This window comes from Sinocyclocheilus rhinocerous, unplaced genomic scaffold (genome assembly GCF_001515625.1).
Source record: "Sinocyclocheilus rhinocerous isolate Xijiao unplaced genomic scaffold, SAMN03320098_v1.1 scaffold1779, whole genome shotgun sequence".
In the NCBI taxonomy this organism is placed as follows: domain Eukaryota; kingdom Metazoa; phylum Chordata; class Actinopteri; order Cypriniformes; family Cyprinidae; genus Sinocyclocheilus; species Sinocyclocheilus rhinocerous.
Window position 1 is genome coordinate 171,617 of NW_015662579.1, and position 20,852 is coordinate 192,468.

The 20,852-nt window shown below is 35.2% G+C and overlaps 1 protein-coding gene across 1 annotated transcript in view; it reads left to right on the forward strand.

The window, feature by feature from the left end:
- Positions 1-19,584, forward strand: part of LOC107728084 (elongator complex protein 4-like) — a 77,495-nt gene extending 57,911 nt beyond the window's left edge. Inside the window, exon 9 of the mRNA XM_016538158.1 lies at positions 18,907-19,584. Coding sequence (XP_016393644.1) covers positions 18,907-19,017 — 111 coding nt within the window. The 3' untranslated portion in view covers positions 19,018-19,584. The remainder of the gene's footprint in view (positions 1-18,906) is intronic.
- The last annotated feature ends 1,268 nt before the right edge of the window (positions 19,585-20,852 follow it).

A 20,852-nucleotide genomic window follows, 5' to 3' on the forward strand; every position in this document is an offset into this window, starting at 1 on the left:
GAAATAATGAATATAATAAGGAAAATATAATTAGATTTTCATAATGATTTATTTCTTCTCAAACCTTGTCTATGGTGTAAAAACACCCGTGGCCAAATGCCCCCAGAGGACATTACTACCCACTTTGATAATTACTGTAGTTACCATGTTCTGAACATCACATCCTTTCTTTTGCTATTGAGATATAAGGTGTTTGCGTGCCAGGCTTTCCCATGAGGCAACTGCCATGTGGCAATTCAGAAGGGTAGGAGAGCAAGTTTTCCATCACACTTACATTTCATGGCCAAAAAATCTCCGCCCACTTCCCCCAGCCTCCCCTGCTTCCTTGTATCATGGCGGTGATGTTAATGACCAGTGACAGCTCACCTATCCCTGGCGTGCCTCCAGTTTGTCCCATCCCCCTCACATGCACACTGCTGCAATCACGCACGTTTGCTGTGATTTCTGCATTGTTAAACCATTGCTAAAGTGTTTGTGTTTATATGCACACGTACATATGTATACTTGTGTATTGGGATTATTAGTTCTCCATTATATCTATATTAGAGATACCTAAGCTATCTAAAAGGTGTTCATGACATAATTGATTATCTTATTAAGAATGCAGTCCATCTTGCAGATTTAGTTTTTATTATTTCATTAGTTTAAATTTGATTTCTTTATTGAAGTATTAGATTGGATAGGGCTGTAATATAGTTCAGTTTGTATCTGATTTTGGGGTCAGAAATTACCGAGTGGGAAATTATAAGTGCCAAAAGTAGGTAAACGTTTCCATAATTTGATACTAGGGTTTAGGCAGAGATCTTTTCAATTTCCTTTAGTTTCCTTGTTATATGAACTATTATTTTTATTTCAGTCTGTTGTATTGCCCGCTGTTGTCAAACATGGACAGCCATTTAGCCTGCTGGCTTTTAGTGTCTATGGAGATATAAAGTGGCGGAGATGTTTTGGATGTCCGTCTGTCTTCTGGCTGTTCAAAGCACTGGGGCATAGTGTTTACTGTGGGTGAGTCTGTGTGTCTGTAATATAGTTCAGTTTGTATCTGATTTTGGCAGAAATTTAGACCGAGTGGGAAATTATAAGTGCCAAAAGTAGGTAAACGTTTCCATAATTTGATACTAGGGTTTAGGCAGAGATCTTTTCAATTTCCTTTAGTTTCCTTGTTATATGAACTATTATTTTTATTTCAGTCTGTTGTATTGCCCGCTGTTGTCAAACATGGACAGCCATTTAGCCTGCTGGCTTTTAGTGTCTATGGAGATATAAAGTGGCGGAGATGTTTTGGATGTCCGTCTGTCTTCTGGCTGTTCAAAGCACTGGGGCATAGTGTTTACTGTGGGTGAGTCTGTGTGTGTTTGTGTGTTGGGAAATGGAAGGTTGCGTGCTGGGCCGGTGTGAAACGGAACACAAATGCATGAGTCGCGTGAATATGAGAGCAGCAGAGTCGTATAACAGACAAGTCGTACGTACTCTTTCTCTTTTTTCTTTTTTCTGCTTCTACCAACTCATTTCTTTTCTTTGCCCCTCAACACATTCTTGTTGTACGAGCAGTGTTCTCAAAGGACTTTTCTCATTTATTTTAATAAACAATATAATTTAATAAATTAGTATTTATAATAAAATTATTTAATAATTATAAATAACTATTATTATTTATATAAAAATATATATTTATAATACATTTATAAATCATTTAAATAATAATGAATTCTAATAAATAAAGTAAAATATTATTTTGTTTAAAACACACTTGTTTCTCCACTCTAAAACAACTTTTGGATTTTGCCTCTTCTCATCCCATTATGTGCTACTTTTTTATCATATTAAATATTTTTTTCATTATATGTACTTTTTACTTTGGCACAAGTAAATTCTCATTTTATTTAATTTTTTGAGAATAACCTATTACATTTCATGAATGGGTGATACTTCAGTTACAGTATGAGATTTTTTAAAAGGAAGTTTAAACTTTAAGTTGCTTTTGCCCTTTGCCCTAAAAATAAGAAATCAGGAAGGGGGCTAACACTTTTTCACACCACTGTATATATATAAATGTTTTTTTAGCCCTGTGTTTATATTTAAATATTTAGGTTATATCTCAAGTTTACAAAAAACTATATGAGCCTAAAAAAGAAAACATTTATTACTTTTTCCTGATAAATATTTTGGCTCAACCGTTTTGTTTTTTGTTTTGTTTTGTTGATTGGTTTTTGATTTTTATTTTTTTTTATTTACTTATGAATGGTTTAGTTATGAAAGTCTCCTCTTGCTAATCATCTGGGTTTTCTGCATTTTTACATCTTCTTTCAGTTGGCATTTTTATTGCTACTATTTGATTAAGGTGCTGGTAATGGGCATCAGTGAAGCAGGACTAACTCACTGACCTTTATGTTTTAGTGTGGGCTTAGGGAAGGCGATAGAAAGATGTCACGAGGACACACTTCATTTACTTTGTGCAGCGTAGGGTTAGCTCTTCATATGATTTTTGTACAGAGTGAAGGTGCTTAATTGAGAAATTAACGAGAATAGTTTGTGCTTTAATATAGTGTCCAAAGATGTAAAATAAAAATTACTGGCCAGTTTTCATAATTGACAAAGTGAATGAAGACTAAAGCTGTGAAGTTTCAAAATGACTAAAAAAGCACCATAAAACTAGTCCATAAGACTCTTCTGAAAGCATATAATAGCTGTGTGTAATGAGCAAACTGACATTTAAGCAGGATTGTCACAATATTTTAATATTATTATGACTATTATAAACCTTTTCATTATTTATTTTTTTATTTGAGCCACAATTTTAGAGGCATTAATTAAAAGTATTATCGGATCATGGCAGAGCGGCTGGCGTCTCAGTTTCCAGCTGATGTGGCAGTGGCCATGGCACTATGACTGCCAGTGCTAATGCTAACGAGGCACTGAGCACAAATACCTGATTAAGATGTAAATTTACCCATAATTGGAATGTAAATTCTTACATTTAGATGAAGCTGTCAACTGTCACGTTGCCATGCCATTATATCTCTTTTTCCACCCTTTCATGGCCAGCCTACTTACACATCATAATTTCTTTTTTACATTTCCTTTCATTTTTTTTTTATGAAGGCGCAACCCAGCTATTCTATTATAATATTCTCAGTTAATTTCCTGTACCTTTTGTTTGGTTTTGTTTCTTTATTTCACCCGTGTGTGATACGTTTGCTCCTGTGGGATTGGAGACAATTTCGTCTGAAAATTGCGTTCATTTGGTGCCAGTATTTTGATTGTGCATCCATTACTTCTGCTGAATATTCCTCAATGCAAATAAGCCCAGACCCACCGAAGAGCTACATGTATCTGAGATAATTAATTTCCCTTTGAAAGCCACCAGAAAGCGAGAAACCCTGCCAGCAACAAGCAAAAAAAATTAGTGTTCATTTAGGTTTTTTTTGGCAATGGACAAATTAATAGTTTTTGCCCCAAACAATATGGCCACCTAAGGATATCTGCTTTATTCCTTGCTTCGAGCGGTTTTGGCCTGAGTGGACTGGTAATCAATTAAGCATGCTGACTGGCATTAGCATGCTAATGTTCCTGTAAGTGAGTGTCAGACTAACGCCATAGAGCTTCTGCATGCATTTATGTCTTTATTGGTAGGGTGGGGTCTGCTGTTCAGATGCTGTCGATCATGTGAAAATCCACAGCCGTTTTTTCTTTGAAATGTCTTTCAGCTTGTGTGTACTTAGGGGTGAGTTTCACAAAGAAATGTCTAGATTACATTTTCCTCCATATAAGAAAATAGGAAATTTCAGTTTCATAAAGAATTTGATGCATTTTTTTAAAGATTTTAATAACATTTTGATTATATTTTTCATTATGGCAATTAAACATGTTATTTTTCCTCATTCACATTAGCATAATGTGATCAAATTGTAAAATAAAATGTATTATTTAATTATTTTTTGTTTTATGCAGTACATCATTGTAGTATTTATTGTACTGCCTTTAATTGTTTTCTCATTTTGGAAAAAACATAACCGTATTGCTTTACTGTGGATATGATAATTATCTTTCAAAATAAAGGGAATAGTAAAAGTATAAATAATACACACTACTGCTCAAAAGTTTTGAGCTGGTAAGATTTTTTTTAATGTTTTATAAAGTAGTCTCTTATGCTCACCAAGGCTGCATTTAGTTGACACAAAAATACAGTAACAGGAATATTGTGAAATATTATATAATTTAAAATAACTGTCTTCTATTTTAATATATTTTGAAATGTAATTTATTCCTGTGATGCAAAGTTGAATTTTTTAGCATCATTACTCCAGTCTTCTGTGTCACATGATCCTTCAGATATCATTCTAATTTGCTGATTCGTGTGTGTGTGTGTGTGTGTGTGTGTGTGTGTGTATACAGGCTAAGCTCAGCTCCTCTACTGACCAATAAGAGCATAATGATATTACCACTGTCTCACATACTATTATTTGACCGTTTTTTTTTTTTTAATTAATTTTTTTTATACAGTTTCTTGCATGCAGCCTTTCTCTCTGCTTGTATTATAGCTGTACCTTTTATAGATTGCAGAACAGATAGCAGAACATTAGAAAATACGTCTATAGGACGTTTCCTATCAGATGTCAAATAGACGTTTAGAAGATGACGTTAAGATGTTTATGATTTAGAATGAATGTAAAATTGACATCTTAAAGACGTCTATCAGATGTTTGTACACAGCAGATGCTATATATATATATATATATATATAATGTATGTATCTTACACATTGTTACACCTGTCACATTGTCTCTTATAATACAACTCATCTATGCATGCATTGACGTTAATCGTTAATGTCACTAATTGCATGTACTGATCTTGTGAATGTTTACACGCAATGCTATCCTGAGCAACAGGTAAAGATGCCACAGTTCATAACTGCCATTCTTGACTAAGGTGTCCTGTTTTGTTTCTCAGGAACCCAGTTTCACTTTGTTCCCTGAGACGAAAGCCCGTTTGTAAGCTGGTGAAAATATGTGTCTCCCTCCCTCCTCCGTGGGAACGACAGATCGAATGGCATGACAAATACTAACTGTATGCCCAGAGCCAAGGTGGTGCTTGTGTACAGGTGTGCAGGGATTCTTTTGAAAGGTGTTTCTTCTAGCATGGCAGAATGCTGACAATGCACTGGATGCACATTAAAACCCCCACCGCTCATGTAATACCTGTGATGGTTTCCAATTAGTTCCCAACCGTACAGGCATTTTGATGAGCCCGTTTCATTGTTGGTGTCAGTTCATATCTGTCAGTGTCACTCAACTGCACAGGATGCGTTTTCAACTGCGTTTCTCGTCAAAATCATTAGCTTGGCCACGAGCGAACGCACGCCTCCTGCTTTGTGAATGGCCGTGTTCATTCATTCTCCCGTGAGTGTGATTGGTCTCTTGCTGAGCAGGACTTAAAAACTGGTGATGTGGGAACAGCCTTTTGGCAGGTGCACGGACTGCTCATGTGCTCTGTCCTTATGATGATTATGATTTAGATCACTGATAGATAAACGCCCTTCTGCGCAACATCTCTCTATCTATACCTCTGTCTATAAATCTATTAGTCCATTGAACTTTAGTCAGTCTATCTGTATGAAATCCGTTTTATTTTTTTCCCAAATTCTGCTTTATTTTTTTCCCCAAATTCCGTTTTTTCTGTTTTAATTTTTCTAGTTTTAATGGTTAAATTAAATTGCATATGTCTAATTAATTGAAATCATGAAACGTATACAAGTTAACAGCAATTTATTAAAAGTTTAACAAAAATAAAAAAAATTTGGGCCCTAGGCATTTTATTTATTTTTTTCAAATTCTGTATTTATTTATTTATTTACTTGCTTACCAAATTCTGTGTTTTCCATTAATTTTTTAATTGTTTCATAAAATTTTAAACATTTTTAATTAAACTTTTTTTTAACAATAATAGGGCCCTATGTAATGTTTAGGGCTGCCCTCGACTAAAGATTTTACTGGTCGACTAGTAGTAGTTCATTTCAAGCATTAGTCGACTAATCGCACGTTTATTAATAAAACATAAAAGAAAAAATTTCAATCATAATAATTTATTGATAAACTAGTGCTTTCTTTGTTTTCGGCTTAAGAGATGAAGTCGGCGACACTGACTCGTCATCTCTGCAGTAGATGCGCCTAAATGCATGTTTCATACAGATTACATAATCTGAGAATATTTGTTTTCCATTTGAATTGGTTCATTTAAAAGTAGACATTTTGCTCTCTATAGATATATTTTACATATCTGTAAGGCAAGTATACGTGGAGTTTCAGAGTTTTGCACTCAAGTTCACAAAGACCGAGACGGTAGAAAGCGCATCCTGTTTTCTTTCATTATTTTACAAAAGTGCAAAGTTTTGTTGTTATTGTGAGTGCACACTAGTAAACGTATAGTCTTTATAGATTCAAAAGAAGTATTACTCTTATCTGTATGACCTGATTAAATATATGAAAATTAACCCTTTCTTTTTTATTTTTCTGGCAAAAAAGTGGTTTACTGTTAAATTTAAAACAAAAGAAAATGTGTGTGTTTATTCCTTGAAAATAAAGTTTTAATTATGATTTTAGTAGTAGTAGGATGTACCGTCTACCGTACAATAGTAATATATTTGTGTCACAATTTCTTCAAGTTAAACCAAACTTTTATTTTGGCGAGTTGCTGTAAAGTGTTTTGTTTGTGTGTGTGTATGATATGACGGTAGTTTTTCTCTAATGAAGTGGTCAGATGCTCATGAAGTGAATCTCAGAGGAGTTCTGGAGATGTTGTTCATGTATTTATGCCTTCATTTAGTGACACGCATCTGCACCATTCATTCACACAGAGACACAGGACATGCAGAATTCATATTTAAATAGTCTTTTTGTGGTTTTAATATTTACAGACACTAGTCCATATCTCCATTTGATTTAAGTGAATTGACCTACTTTTGATTTATTCATTCAAAATTTGACAAATTCCATGACATTCCGTGTTATACAGTAAATTCCATTTTTATGACTGGATTGCACAATTATCTATCTATCTATCTGTCTATCTGTCTGTCTGTCTGTCTGTCTGTAAATCTCTGTCTGCCTGTTTATCTGCATGTCCACCTGTTCTGCTGCAAGCAAAGAAATGCAATTTTCCTTTAGTGCAATTAAAAATGAGCCATCAATACATGAAGGCCTCAGTATATTGCCCAATGCAATGTGTCAATAGATCTCTAGTATCTTTTTCATTTTCTCTGCGGACTCTTCACACTGACCCTCTTTATCTTTAAAATATGTAGATCCTTGGGGTCTGATATTATTTCTATGTGTGCGTATCTGTCTTTGTCCCTGGTCATTATCCAGCAACACTCATATATGCATACGAATTGCGTTGGATACGCGGCTGTCCTTTCATTCTCCTTTCGGGCTAAATGTCATTGTTGTTGCCAGTAGGCTGTGTGTATTTATTTAGGGGTAATTGGAGGGAGAATCTAGGGGGTAATGAAGTGTATCCACTCATGGCTGCTCCCCTCCGCGCAGGACTCAGCAGCACAGCAAGCCAGCATCACATCGCCAGAATGCTTATTTTATACCCAGGTGGACAAACACAATTACAGGCCTCGTCCTCATTGTGGTGGCCCAGAGTCTGAAGCAATCGTTTGTGTGTGTGTGCGCCAGATTGGCTGTTCAGTGGAGCTCGAGGAAGACCTTTCAGTGTCTCGGAGCCCTCTGCACCCCTGCTGTTCTCTTGCCTGGCCCTCCGGAGAGGCCGTATGATTTCTCTAACACCTCCGGTATTTAACTCTGTCGTGGAAAAGCAAGCCGGACGCTGTTCATGATTTACATGTCATTTGCTGCCTCATATTGTGTGAAATTCAATTGCACAGCACAAACTGTAGCCAAGCACCCGCGCCATCTCTCTCTGCCTTGTTCTCTCCTTCTCACTCTCTCTCTTCCTTTCCCTGCTGTTTCTTCTTATCAGCGAAAGTTTGCTGTCTGAAAATGTGGACAGTTGGTTAGCAATCCTCTCTGAAGTTGATGTAATTTTGATGTGATTATTGTAACAGAACTGCATGCAAGCATCATTGTGCTTTTTTTTCTAGCAAAACCAAACAGAATTCTCCATCAAGGGCCGATTGAGCAGTTACAAAATAAGCGTGTGATTTCAACTACGTTCAGTTGTTTGCAAGTTATAGTTAAAGGATGAGTGGACAGACATTTTCTGAGTGTCTTAAAACATCACGCGTTTACATAGTAATATATTCACACATATGATAGTTCTAAATTATATTACAATATTATTTCTGTCAACTCTCCTTGTTTAAAGGTGTTTTGACAAAATTACAGTGCATCAGAAAAATGGAAAAATAGTATTTTAATTTCTGTTTTTCAACATCCTACTAGCTTCCAGGGTGAGATTTTTGCTTCATTCTTTTAGAGTAGGCATTTTCTTCCAGCAGATTTGAATGGTGTGTATGTAGCATAACAGAGGTACGGTGCTGTTGTTTCTCTGGTATAATGTCTGCTGGGCTAAACCTGTTGTGACAGGAGAGGAGTTGCTGGAGTGTTGTTGTCTCGCCCCTCTGTTTCCTTCAGTGACCTTCAAATGTCTCACAGTTACAAATCTACATTGTCCACATGAGCCATATACACATGCAGCTACTGTCTATCTATCTATCTAGAATGGATGGATGGATAGATAGTAAGTTTCTTTCTAAATAAATAAAAAAGTATTTAGTGAGGATGCATTTAATTGATCAAAATTGATAGAAAAGACATTCATTCACATTAAAGATTTCAAATAAATGCTGTTCTTATACACTTTTTTTAGAATCCTTAAAACCCAGAATCCTGAAAAAATTGTTAAAGGGTTTCCACAAAAATATTAATTACATTTTAAAATGGAAAACAGAAGAGACACCGTGTCTGTGTGTCTGTGTGTGTGTGTTTGTGTGTGTGTGTGTGTGTGTGTGTGTACAGACACACAAACACACACACACATATAGACTGTATATGTAAACAGTCCCTTTAGTTTTCCATTTTAAAATGTAATTAATGTATATATAAATTTATTAATAAGGGGTAATAATGGAACAACTGTTTTCAAAAGTGATTTTTTCACCATTTACAACAGGATCTGCATTTTCACGAGTTTAAATAAAAGGTGTTTGTAGTATAAGACAATAAAAACATTTTTGTGCATCAAAACCTTTTAAAAGTCCTCTTAATCTCTTAAAAGTCAACAAATTTATGACAGCTTAATGTAACATTTTTAACAAGCCAAACATATCAGTCTCTGTGTAATTTATTCTAAGCCTATGACTATGACATACGATAATGTACCTAATGCATAAATGTGCGCATGCAAGTATAAATTTGTTCTTCAATCGCTGAAATTGAAACAGAATGATCAGGAAACCTGCTAAAGAGAATAAACGTCAGTCCAATAGAAATAAAGTTTGCTAGGTTAGTGACATTTTTAAATGCATTAACTATGCATTCTGATTATGATTCTGGCATTCCTGATTTGAATATTTACAATAATTTTCTATTCATGACTGATCTTTTTTTTCATAATTTTTGCAATAAATTAACTGCTAAATGTGTGATTTTGAGAGGAGTCCCTGTAGTCATCAAGTTTGACTCGATTCATAGATTCGGGAACTTGACAGGTGATTTTTATAAAATGTGGTTTGAAAACCATCTTCTTGGTTGTTTAAAAGACTAAAGCATTAGTCTTTTAGTCTATCTTTTAAGTTTGATAAAATGTTTTCTAAATATGTACATGTATGTTTGTGTACAAAAATACAATTTTGGCCTGAAGTTGTCATTCTAGTCAGCTCGGTGTTGTTGGTTAAGGTCAGACTTGTGACTGTTAAAGTGCAGGTTATGGTTCAACGGGATGGGGTTACTAACGGCAACACCTTTTCAGCGCTGCAGTATGAAGTCCACACTATGCCTGCCTTTGTCCTCACAAGTGCTGTCCTTTAGTTAAAGGGACTCTTTCTTGTGAAGAGTTACAACCTGTGATGGATTACACCCCAATTCATTAACACTCTGAGAAGCACTTTAACACACACTTAGACTCTCTTTCGCCCGCTTTCTCCCTCTCTCTGTCTCCAAGTTCCTCTCATACACCCGGTTCTCCTTTTGTCTCGGTTTGATCTGCAGCCTTGCGAAAGGCAAGTCGCCCATACAAAACCCTGTCTTTATCTGCCATTATCCTTTTCCTCTCTCTCCCCACCTTCTCCTTTTCCGTCTTTCGCTTGCGTTTCTCCTCCCATGTCGTCTTGATAGCTGAAAATACCTGCTGGCTCATTAGCTCCTTCCTCACGGTGCTGCACACGCATAAAGAGCAGCGATGGCTAACAGCAGAACCCTTTAGCTCGCTGTCACACACACAAATGCACACACTCTCACACACACTTCCCTTAAGCTTGTGGGTTGCTCTTATTGGGCTGAAGGATTGGGTCCCACACCTCCATTTGTAGTAGCATCAGACAGAGTTTCTTTTTTTGTGTTCTGCTAGACATTGAGGGGGAAAGCGCTAGCACACATGTAGCCTGGAGTGTGAGCCAGAGGACTCCACCAGTCCACAGAGGGAACGGCACAGTAACCCGTGGCCGACCTCGCCGCTGCTGCACGTAATGTGTTTAAACTGTGTTTGAACCCCACTTCTGGTTTGGGGGGAGGTGGGCAGGAGGAGAACAGGGACTGGGTTTTGTTGGACGAGTGGAAGGGCTTCACGTTGTATTTGTTTGTGGACCCTTTTGGGGAGTTTATCACTGATCGTTTCCAAGCACCTCCAGTCTTTAATGAGCAGGAAAGGTCAAAAAGGTCAGCAAAGGGTCCTTTCATGTTGCTCTTTTCAGTGTAAAATTGCAGAGGAAACAATAAGGTGATGGGATGAACCTTAGGGCTGCATTATATTACTTGACTTTAACACTGATTTCAACCTTTTTCGAGACTGGTTTTAGTATTTCTGTGGCCCTTCAAGTCCAGTCTGCATATTTTTCACAGTCGGAGTTATTATACGGCATTATATGATCATCAGACTTTGATTTCTATTTGATCTCCATCTGTTTGATATTTTATTTTGTTGGACGAGTGGAGAACGGACTGGAAGGGCTTCACGTTGTATTTGTTTGTGGTCCCTTTTGGGGAGTTTATCACTGATCGTTTCCAAGCGCCTCCAGTCTTTAATGAGCAGGAAAGGTCAAAAAGGTCAGCAAAGGGTCCTTTCATGTTGCTCTTTTCAGTGTAAAATTGCAGAGGAAACAATAAGGTGATGGGATGAACCTTAGGGCTGCATTATATTACTTGACTTTAACACTGATTTCAACCTTTTTCGAGACTGGTTTTAGTATTTCTGTGGCCCTTCAAGTCCAGTCTGCATATTTTTCACAGTCGGAGTTATTATACGGCATTATATGATCATCAGACTTTGATTTCTATTTGATCTCCATCTGTTTGATATTTTAGAGCAGATTCTGGAGTTAATATGGTAGTGTTTGGTAAATGTTGACTCAAATCTGAATCTCAAGTGTTTTTAATGCCACTTAATTGTACTTGGCCCGTTTCTGTCCATATTTCTGTTCTGTTCAGATGGTAAAAGTCCTAAATGTAATTCAGCCTTAAGTCGACCTAAAAATAAACAATAGTTTTATACTGAATTATAATTAATTTAGTTACTTTAACCTGTGGTTGTTTGTATTTAGCCTTTAATCTGTACTTTGTGGTCAGAAATTAACATTTTTATCCAGAAAGTATTAATTAAATTGGTTAAAAGTGACAGTAAAGACATTTATAATGTCTAGATTTCTATTTCAAATAAATGCTGTCCTTTTGAACTTTCTGTTCATCAAAGAATATTGAAAAAAAATGTATGACATTTCCATAAAAAATTTTTTTTTTACATTGATAGTAAGTTAAATAAAAACAATAAATAAAAATGTTTCTTAGAGTAACAAATCAGCATATTAAAATGATTTCTGAAGGATCATGTGACAATGAAGACTGGAGAAATGATGCTGAAGATTCAAATATTATACAATAGAAAGCAGTTATTTTAAATTGTAAAAATATTTCACAATTTTACTGTATTTGAGATCAAATTTTGGTGAGCATAAGAGACTTCTTTCAGAAACATTAAATCATTCCGACCCCAAACTTTTGAACGATAGTGCATGTTGATTTTCAGTGAGAAAAGGATTTACATTAAGTAATTCAATGCAAACTGTTCACTCAGAGTTTTCTTTTTTTTTGGTTATTTACATTTATACGATCACCAAAAATTCCTGGGTACACATCGTGTAATAGTCACTTTTTGCTATTATGTTCTGTTTTCAGAAGGAAAAGGGTACATTCAGATTGATGTAGTACAGTGGCTTAGCAGTTCTTGAGTGCTAACACATATTACTGTCACTTGAATGTAAAATGTTTATGTAACTCTCCACTCAAGGGTTAAAACAGGCATTTTGAGAAGCTAGCAGAAGCAGAGGTGGTGTTTCTCGTGATACACTGTCATATCATATACTGCCTTCATTTCTCAGCTCAGCCAATCGGATATGAAAGCAGCACTTACACGTGTTTGTCCTCTGTGCCTTTTGCACCCCAAAGTAGCTTGAGGGCACCCGCCTCTGCATTCATATTCCGCAAGCGCCTTAAGCCCCCAACATACACCCAACACCCATCCGACAGCACTCAGGGTCCATTCGTATGGCACCTCTCCAAATCCGAACGAGCAGAGAGGAGTGAAAACTCCCGCTAGACTCCTGACCTCTGCAGTCAGCGGCCTAAAGACTCACAGCACAATGGACACAGCTGACCAGAGGGTGGGATGCAATGAGAACGATACTGATTTTGGTACACAGTTTTATTCTCTTGGGTACTTTCGCATGTCCTCGGGTGCTTGTCACTTGGATTGGATTTTGAATAATGTGCAGAAAGAAGCAAATGAAAAAGGAAATTGTGATAATTATAGGGCTGACGCCAGAAGTTATTACTTCACATTATTTCATGTCCGATGGTTCTGAAATTATGTTGTCCCCCAAATTGCATATTGTGAAACAGAGCTGTATTTAAGAGCACTAAGTCATGTTACTTGTTTAAACATGGTTAATTAAAAAACCCGCCATGCAGAAATCACAGTTGGAAGACTTGGAAGTGTATATGTATGGATATATACACATTTATTTATGCTTTTAAATATTTATCTATTATATTATATAATATAATACTATTATATTATATTATATTATACCAGATTATACTAGATTATAAATGACATGACTTTTCATCATATTTGCTTTTTTTCTTAAGAATTTTGGGGTGCTGATTCCCAAAATGCCACGCGTTTTGTTCTAGCACTTTTTTTACAAAATATGATGCATTTCATAGCATTTTTGCTTTCAACAACCATTTGTAGGATGAAGTCGTCTTGTATTTTGGATTAATGACCAGAAAAACTGACACAAAAACGTGATTTATATCTTCCGATGAGCTAGGTTACAGCTATTTGTTCAATTCTCAGTCGATTTTCATATATGTGAATGATTCTGAAGACATTATTTTATGCCTAAAGGTGTGGTTACATTTACCGTTGCTGTACAAAATTTTGCAGGGGAAATCCAGTCATTCTTGATTTCCATTTTTCCATAACTTTGGAGGTTGCAAGTTAAATTATACATTTTGAATACTATTTCTTTTTGTCATTAAAACTGAAACGATTGATAGTTGACTATTTTGATAAGTGCATTCAGGTTTTTATTGATATTTTTGAAAGCAGCATTAACAAATTAGGTCTTTATTAGACCTTTTTTGCAAATCGGCAGAATTTTTTCAAGTTTCAGGGCTTTATATATATATATATATATATAAACCGCCCTGTGTATATATATAATATCTATATATCTATGTTATATTTATCCTTTTTTTAAATAAATATATACCGTTTATACAGGTAATCTCCATGAACATAGAAGTCAGTCATGAGATTAAACATTTGTAGTACTTAATTTCCTTGAAATTGACTTTTCGTATTGAGAACAGTGTGGCCTTTCAAGCATCAAATAATGGCTGTTCCTTGGGTTATAATGCTTTTAATTAATTGCTTATAGGTAAAAGTACATAATGCTAGACTTTCAGGAGATGACGGAAAGTCCAGATAGTGGGGTGGTGGTCAACAAAGAATTATATGTGACCCTGGAGCACAAAAGCAGTCTTAAGTCGCTGGGGTATATTTGTAGCAATAGCCAAAAATACATTGTATGGGTCAAAATTATTGATTGTTCAAAAATCATTAGGATATTAAGTAAAGATCATGTTCCATGAAGATATTTTGTAAATTTCCTACCGTAAATATATAAAAACTTAATTTTTGATTAGTAATATACATTGCTAAGAACTTCATTTGGACAACTTTAAAGGCGATTTTCTCAATATTTGGATTTTTTTGCACCCTCAGATTCCAGATTTTCAAATAGTTGTATCTCGGCCACATATTGTCCTATCCTAACAAACCATACATCAATGGAAAGCTTATTTATTCAGCTTTGAGATGGTGTCACATATTACGCTGCTCATTGTGATCAGTGTGAAAGAGAAAAATAACAGGTAATAGTGGTTCCAGTTACACTAAGCTGGTCTTCAGTATCTTCTCATGTTGCCCTTAAACATAGAAGTTCATCAGCATCTGCGGTTTAAGGAGTATTGCTCTGGAAAATTTGTGCTTGTCTGTCAGACAAAAATGTTTCTAGACATGGACAATGTTATTACATTGGATTTTGAACAAGTTTGCACTTCTATGCTTCATTTAACATTTTGGTTATTAAATGCAAAGCTGAAATGAAGACATGCCGCTAAAGAAAACCCACAAACTGAAGGTTAGTGTTGGGAATCAAGAGTCGGTTATTAGTCCCAACCGTCTCCGTTTAAAATTACCAGAAGCAAATCATTTTAATGATGTTCTGTTATGTTAACCGATCTGGAACTACTTCATTCTTCACCACATTGGCGAAAATCTGTTTAGGGTTTTGTTTTGTTTTTTGTTTTTTGTTTTTTGTTTTGTTTTGTTTTGTTTTGTTTTGTTTTGTTTTGTTTTGTTTTGTTTTGTTTCGTTTCGTTTCGTTGCGTTGCGTTGCGTTTCGTTTACAAGAATGATGTATTATTGCATTATATAATGTTCTGTGGTCTGAACTCTAAAAGAATCTCAATGTTTGATAAGAGGCTGCCATGTGAATATATTATTCAGTTAATATATTAAGTTTTGGTTTATGCTTTTTGAACTAGGGCAAGTCAGAGTGAATTCAGATAAGTTGGGCTACTTTTACGTTTCATCTTGCCTAATTAAACTGCATTCACACTATATAAAGTCTGCTACTTCAATCCAAACTCCTCTGATCCCAAAGCACATTATGTGTCTTGAAACACAATCTCCTGTGAGATTTGGTGATTCTTCACAAGTGCCGGTGCGAACAACAAGAAGTAGCTGGAGGGCTTTGAAGCTATTATCAGTGTGAGGTTTTGTTCAACGTGGAGTGTTATTTGTAACCCTCTTAAGGAAAGCCACTCTTAATGTCCCTCTCGAGAGCCTCTTGTAAATCACTTCAAGTGTTTTAAACTGATTTTGTTCAAGTGACTTGATGGCAGAAATTGTTGTTGCTGTTTGCATAAAGCACTTCATGACAACGATTGCCTCTTAATAATCCACTCATCCCTTTAATGATCCTAGAGGTTTCTGTGGACTCAGTTTGCTGTCTTTTCTATTATGTTATAAGTGTCATTTTCTTGTATCCCAGCTTTATATGCAAGTATAAAGGAGCTGTTCTGGTTTTGTCTGTTTTGAACATCACGAAACTGCGGCATTGACTCAACCAATGAGTTTGAGGCAAGCTTTTCTGTTTATTCAACCTGTGGCAGACAGCTGCAATACTTTGGAAAAGTGTCTTTATTATTTTTGCAATTCAATTTTGTGATGTAAATGGTGCAGAAATCAACTCTAGCTATTTTCTATCTAAGACTTAAACTATATAAAATGCATTATGGGAGCTCAGTTCCTGTATTCCCTCACACAGTAGGACATTGTGTGATCAAGTATGTGTCATGTTCAAGTCTTCTTAGTCACGCTATCTAGTACAGATTGATCTGGACTGCCTTGAGGCTGAAAGTAGCATGTGAAGAAACGATGATGATATTGCAAATTGTATGCAACAATGGGCTTTGAGGAGCCAAGACAAAGTGGTATGTTTTCATTTTTTTAATTACACTTGAGTGACTTCAAGATGAGGGAATGTTGCATGCAGATCTTTAGAAGCTTGTATGCTTAGCCAAGTAGTAATTTCAACCCATTTTTTTTTCTCGGAGGCAATCAAATAATAAATAATTTTGCCACTTTTAAAGTATTATAATGTTTAACTAATATATTCTAAATATTATTTAATATTATTATATGTTATGTTATGTTATGTTATGTTATGTTATGTTATGTTATGTTATGTTATGTTATGTTATGTTATTATATGTTATTAGAGACAATTCAAAGTTGTAGGTTTTCTTTTTTAATTACACTTCAGTAACTTTGAGGGAATGTTGCTTGAAGCTTGTATGTTTAGCAAAGTAATCAATATTTAACCACTTTTTAAATATTATTATTATTATATTATAAATATAAGTATTACTTAATATTAATATTATAAATATTACCATTATGTAATAATATATTATATTAAAGCCAAGTCCAAATGGTATATTTTTTCAAATGTAATAAATATTGAACTTACATGTTTTTACCATTAATAATAGAATTATGTAATATTATATTATAATTTTTTTTTTTTAGATTTGAATATTTTTTTATCCACTTTTTTGGAAAACTGTTAAGAAATAACCATTCTCCTCGATACTATGGTACATTTTTAAAGAAATTATGGTCATCTTTTAAAGAAATAATTCATCCAAAAATGTAAATAATGTCATCCTCACCATAATGTTGTTACAAACCCATACTGTGACCACATCTTTTGAGGTCCAAAAATGATAAAAACATTTGAAAAAAGTTTTGGAATGACATGAGAGTCTGTAGATCCCTTCTCATGTTCTTCAATGTTCCTCCTGATAAGCTTAACATTTTGATCCTGGGTGTCTCCAGGTTGGGATGCATGGTAGCCTGGAGGGTTTTGAAGGAAAAGGATCTGAAGCTCTTAAAGGCGTGTGGAAGAGGCTCAGGGAAATTACGGATTGTCCTGAGCTTCCTCCGGCCTACTCTTTTAGAAACATGATTTACCTGCTGTTCAACAAACAGTAGGAGCTTTAGAAGCCCATTGTTTGGTAGGAGATAAACATCAACCTGTGGAAAAAGGTCACCTGAATCAAGGCTGCAGTTGCAGGTATGTTCAGCTTGTGGCGACTGACTTGCCGTACAGAAGTGTATTTAATCATACACTTGACTACTCTCGACACTGTGTGTGTGTGTGCTCATTAGCCTCTTTAGCACAAGCTTTTGGCATAGCTCATTGCCTTGTTAGAGATTAGTGCCCATGGGGCAAGTTACCGTAATAAAACGCTTGATTCTAATGACTCTCCTCGAAGCCGTAACTCTAAACACAAACCTTTCTCCTGAACCGCCAAAAAGCTCGAGCCTCCCTCAAGGGTTTTTAGCGGCACACTAACAGTTACACTTCTCTGACCATTTAAGGTGCATGGCCAAGCGTCTAACGCGATTTGTGTTCACACACTCCGTTTCGTCTGTCTGCAACACAGGCTAGGATGTTTTCTCGCCTGTCTTACGTCTACAGGTCTTCAGTGTGGAGCAAAGAAGCTGAAACAGGCATCTCTGGCTAAAAGTGTTCGTGAGCACTTATTCATCTAAACTGATTGCAGAAGGGTTCAGTTTGTTGTATTCAGTAATATACAGATGCTTTTTTTACAGTCTGTTGTACAAATGTTAAATTAATGCAAGAATATGAAGCTATAATACTAAATGATGCTAACGTCTGTAGTTCTGTTCCATAGCTGCCCATATAGACCAGTGTTATTTTACTAGTATTTGCTGTTTATACTTTTATAGTATTTATTCATATTTTGAAATCACTTTAGTTTCTGTTTTTATTTTCATTTTAGTTTAAGTTTTAGTAATTAGTAAATATGTATTTTTATTGTGGTTTTAGTAATTGTATTACTTCCAAGACAACATTTCTCATTTTCATTTACATTTTTATAAGTTAAAAATGCTATATATATTCAGATTTTTATAACTAACAACAATTATATATATATATATATATAGGTATATAGGTATGTATGTGTATATGTATGTGTGTATATATATATTGAATAATATTGAAATATACCCAATTTTTGTGTGTGTGTGTGTGTTTATTAGATAACTGAACTAGATATTTCTGTTGCAAATAAATGCTGTTCTTTTGGACTTCCTGTTAATCAAAGAAAAAATGTAGCAGTTTCCTAAATAATATTAAGCAACACAACTGTTTTTAACATTAATAATAACAATAAATGTTTTTTGAGCAGCAAATCAGTATATTAGAATGATTTCTGAAGGATCATGTGACACTGAAGACTGGAGTAATGATGCTGAAAATTCAGCTTTGCATCACATAAATAAATTACATTTTTAAAATAGAAAATGTTTGTTAAATTGTACTAATATTTCACAAATTTCCTCTTTTTACTGTATTTTTGATCAAATAAATGCAGCTTTGGTGAGCAGAAAATACTTTTCTTAGCTGCTTGAATATAGTACTCGTACTTTTTACGCCAAAATACCATGGTATTACCATCTGATACCATCACTATAGCAGTGTACCAGTTTGTTTTGCATTTGTAGCTTTATCACTTGCCCTCCAAATTATTCTTTCAGCCTTCCTCTTTCTCTTTCTTTCAGAGACTGCATTTGCCTCCAGACCTGTCAGAGACGGTGAGTCGAGTGAGTAAAACAGAACTGGCAGCAGGATGTGGCAGCACTGCCACGGGCAACAAGCACCTAGATTTCTAGCGTATTCCCATTCCTCCTGCACGCTGCACCCCCCGTGATGTTCAAGGGCAGGAGAGCGCTGGAGCTGCACTACGCCAGCACTAATTTACGGTCACACCTGCACTGACACACTTACTCTCATGATTAGTGAATGAGATTAAGATGGAGCAGCGTTTAGTAACTACACAACATGGAGAAGCATACAACACGATATTCAGTGTCATAAACACCTAGCAAGTACCTGTTGCTTTCTTTGGATAAAACGAGAATGTGACGCAAATAACGATGACGTAGTTTGACTGCCAGTGTCTTTTCAGTGCACGTCATGGCTTCCTGATGTTTATTAGCTTAGTTAGCTAATAAATATTGGGTGTCTATAAAGTTTCAACCAAAAATGTAAACAATGTCATGTTTTTATTCACGTTCAAAAAAAGGTTTGTGGCCGAAAACATTTTTGCCGCCCCCTTTTTCAACCTGGTTGATTATTTCTGGTTCGTAATGTTGTTCTGTTCAGGATGTAATTAAATAAAGCAGAAATATATATAAAAATAGGACTTGACACATCGTTTCTTTCTTTTGCTTAGTGTTGTCATTTTGCCATGCCATGTACTTTACTGCCATGTTTATAATAACATACAATTTTTTTTGCATAAAAACAATACTTAAATTGTTTGCGTTCATCATAGTAAGATTTGTTGTACTGCACTTAATTCCTGCTGTTTAACAAAAAACAATCCATTTACAGTTATGATTTACTTTAGTGAAGTAAGAAAAATACTGTTACGGTAAATAAAATCACCATTGAGAATAATGGTAATTATTTGTAATTATGTCCGAATACATGAAAGTAATTAAAGTTTATAAGGAAAATGTGCATAAATTGTCACTTAACTTAATTTTTCTTGACACAAATATATACGTTTTTCTCCCTTTTGGGTTGAAAGGTGACCTGTTTTTCAAGTTTTACCATGTTTTTTTAATGCTGACCATGACCTATATTATATTATATTATATTATATTAATCTCCTTTCTCTATTTCTAAAACAGGCTCCACAATAAGATACTGCATTCATTTACAATTTAATTATAATAAGATCCTTATGCATTTATAATATTACGACTTAAATTTCAGTTGACATGACCCTGCTTGACTTTGGGGGGAAATGTACTTGTAATGTAAAAATTGCTGCACAAATTAATCATTTCTGCTTCTGAATAAATCTGCTTGTGAAAGCATATATTCATGAGCCAGGTATGTGTTTATACACACGTTAATGTTTCATAGCCTCATTTTCATTGTCTGTAAACAGATACAGCTGTATCAGTGTTTAGTGTGTTTATTGCTCTGGTCCAAAACGATGGATTTATTTTTATGAATACCCTAGTTTATTTTGAGATTAAGATTATATTCACTGGTCACCTATATTATTTTGAATCATGTTTGTTATCATGATTAATCAGCTTAAATAGTCATGGTGTTGTCACATGAATATATTTTAAGAACAAACATAGTTTATCAATTAATTTGAGCCCAAAACGGCATGTATAATAAGACATGCAAATAAAATATAACAGCTTTGTCCAAGTATAACTTGGCTTTAGTTGTGATTCGAGATGTCTCCATGCTTTTCACTTTCCATTGCTGTCTTGTAGGTGTGTTTGAACAAACCTAGAGCTGTCCTGAAGTCCCATAAGCCACTACCTGACCCAGCAAGCGTCAGGACCAACCTACTACCCCCAAAAACCTTTCCACAAGGACACTTTCCCTCGGCCCTCCCACTGAGACAGCAAGTGAAGCAAAATAACTCATTCTGCCACACAATCGCTTCATCTCTCTCTCCGCTCGCTCGGACCGC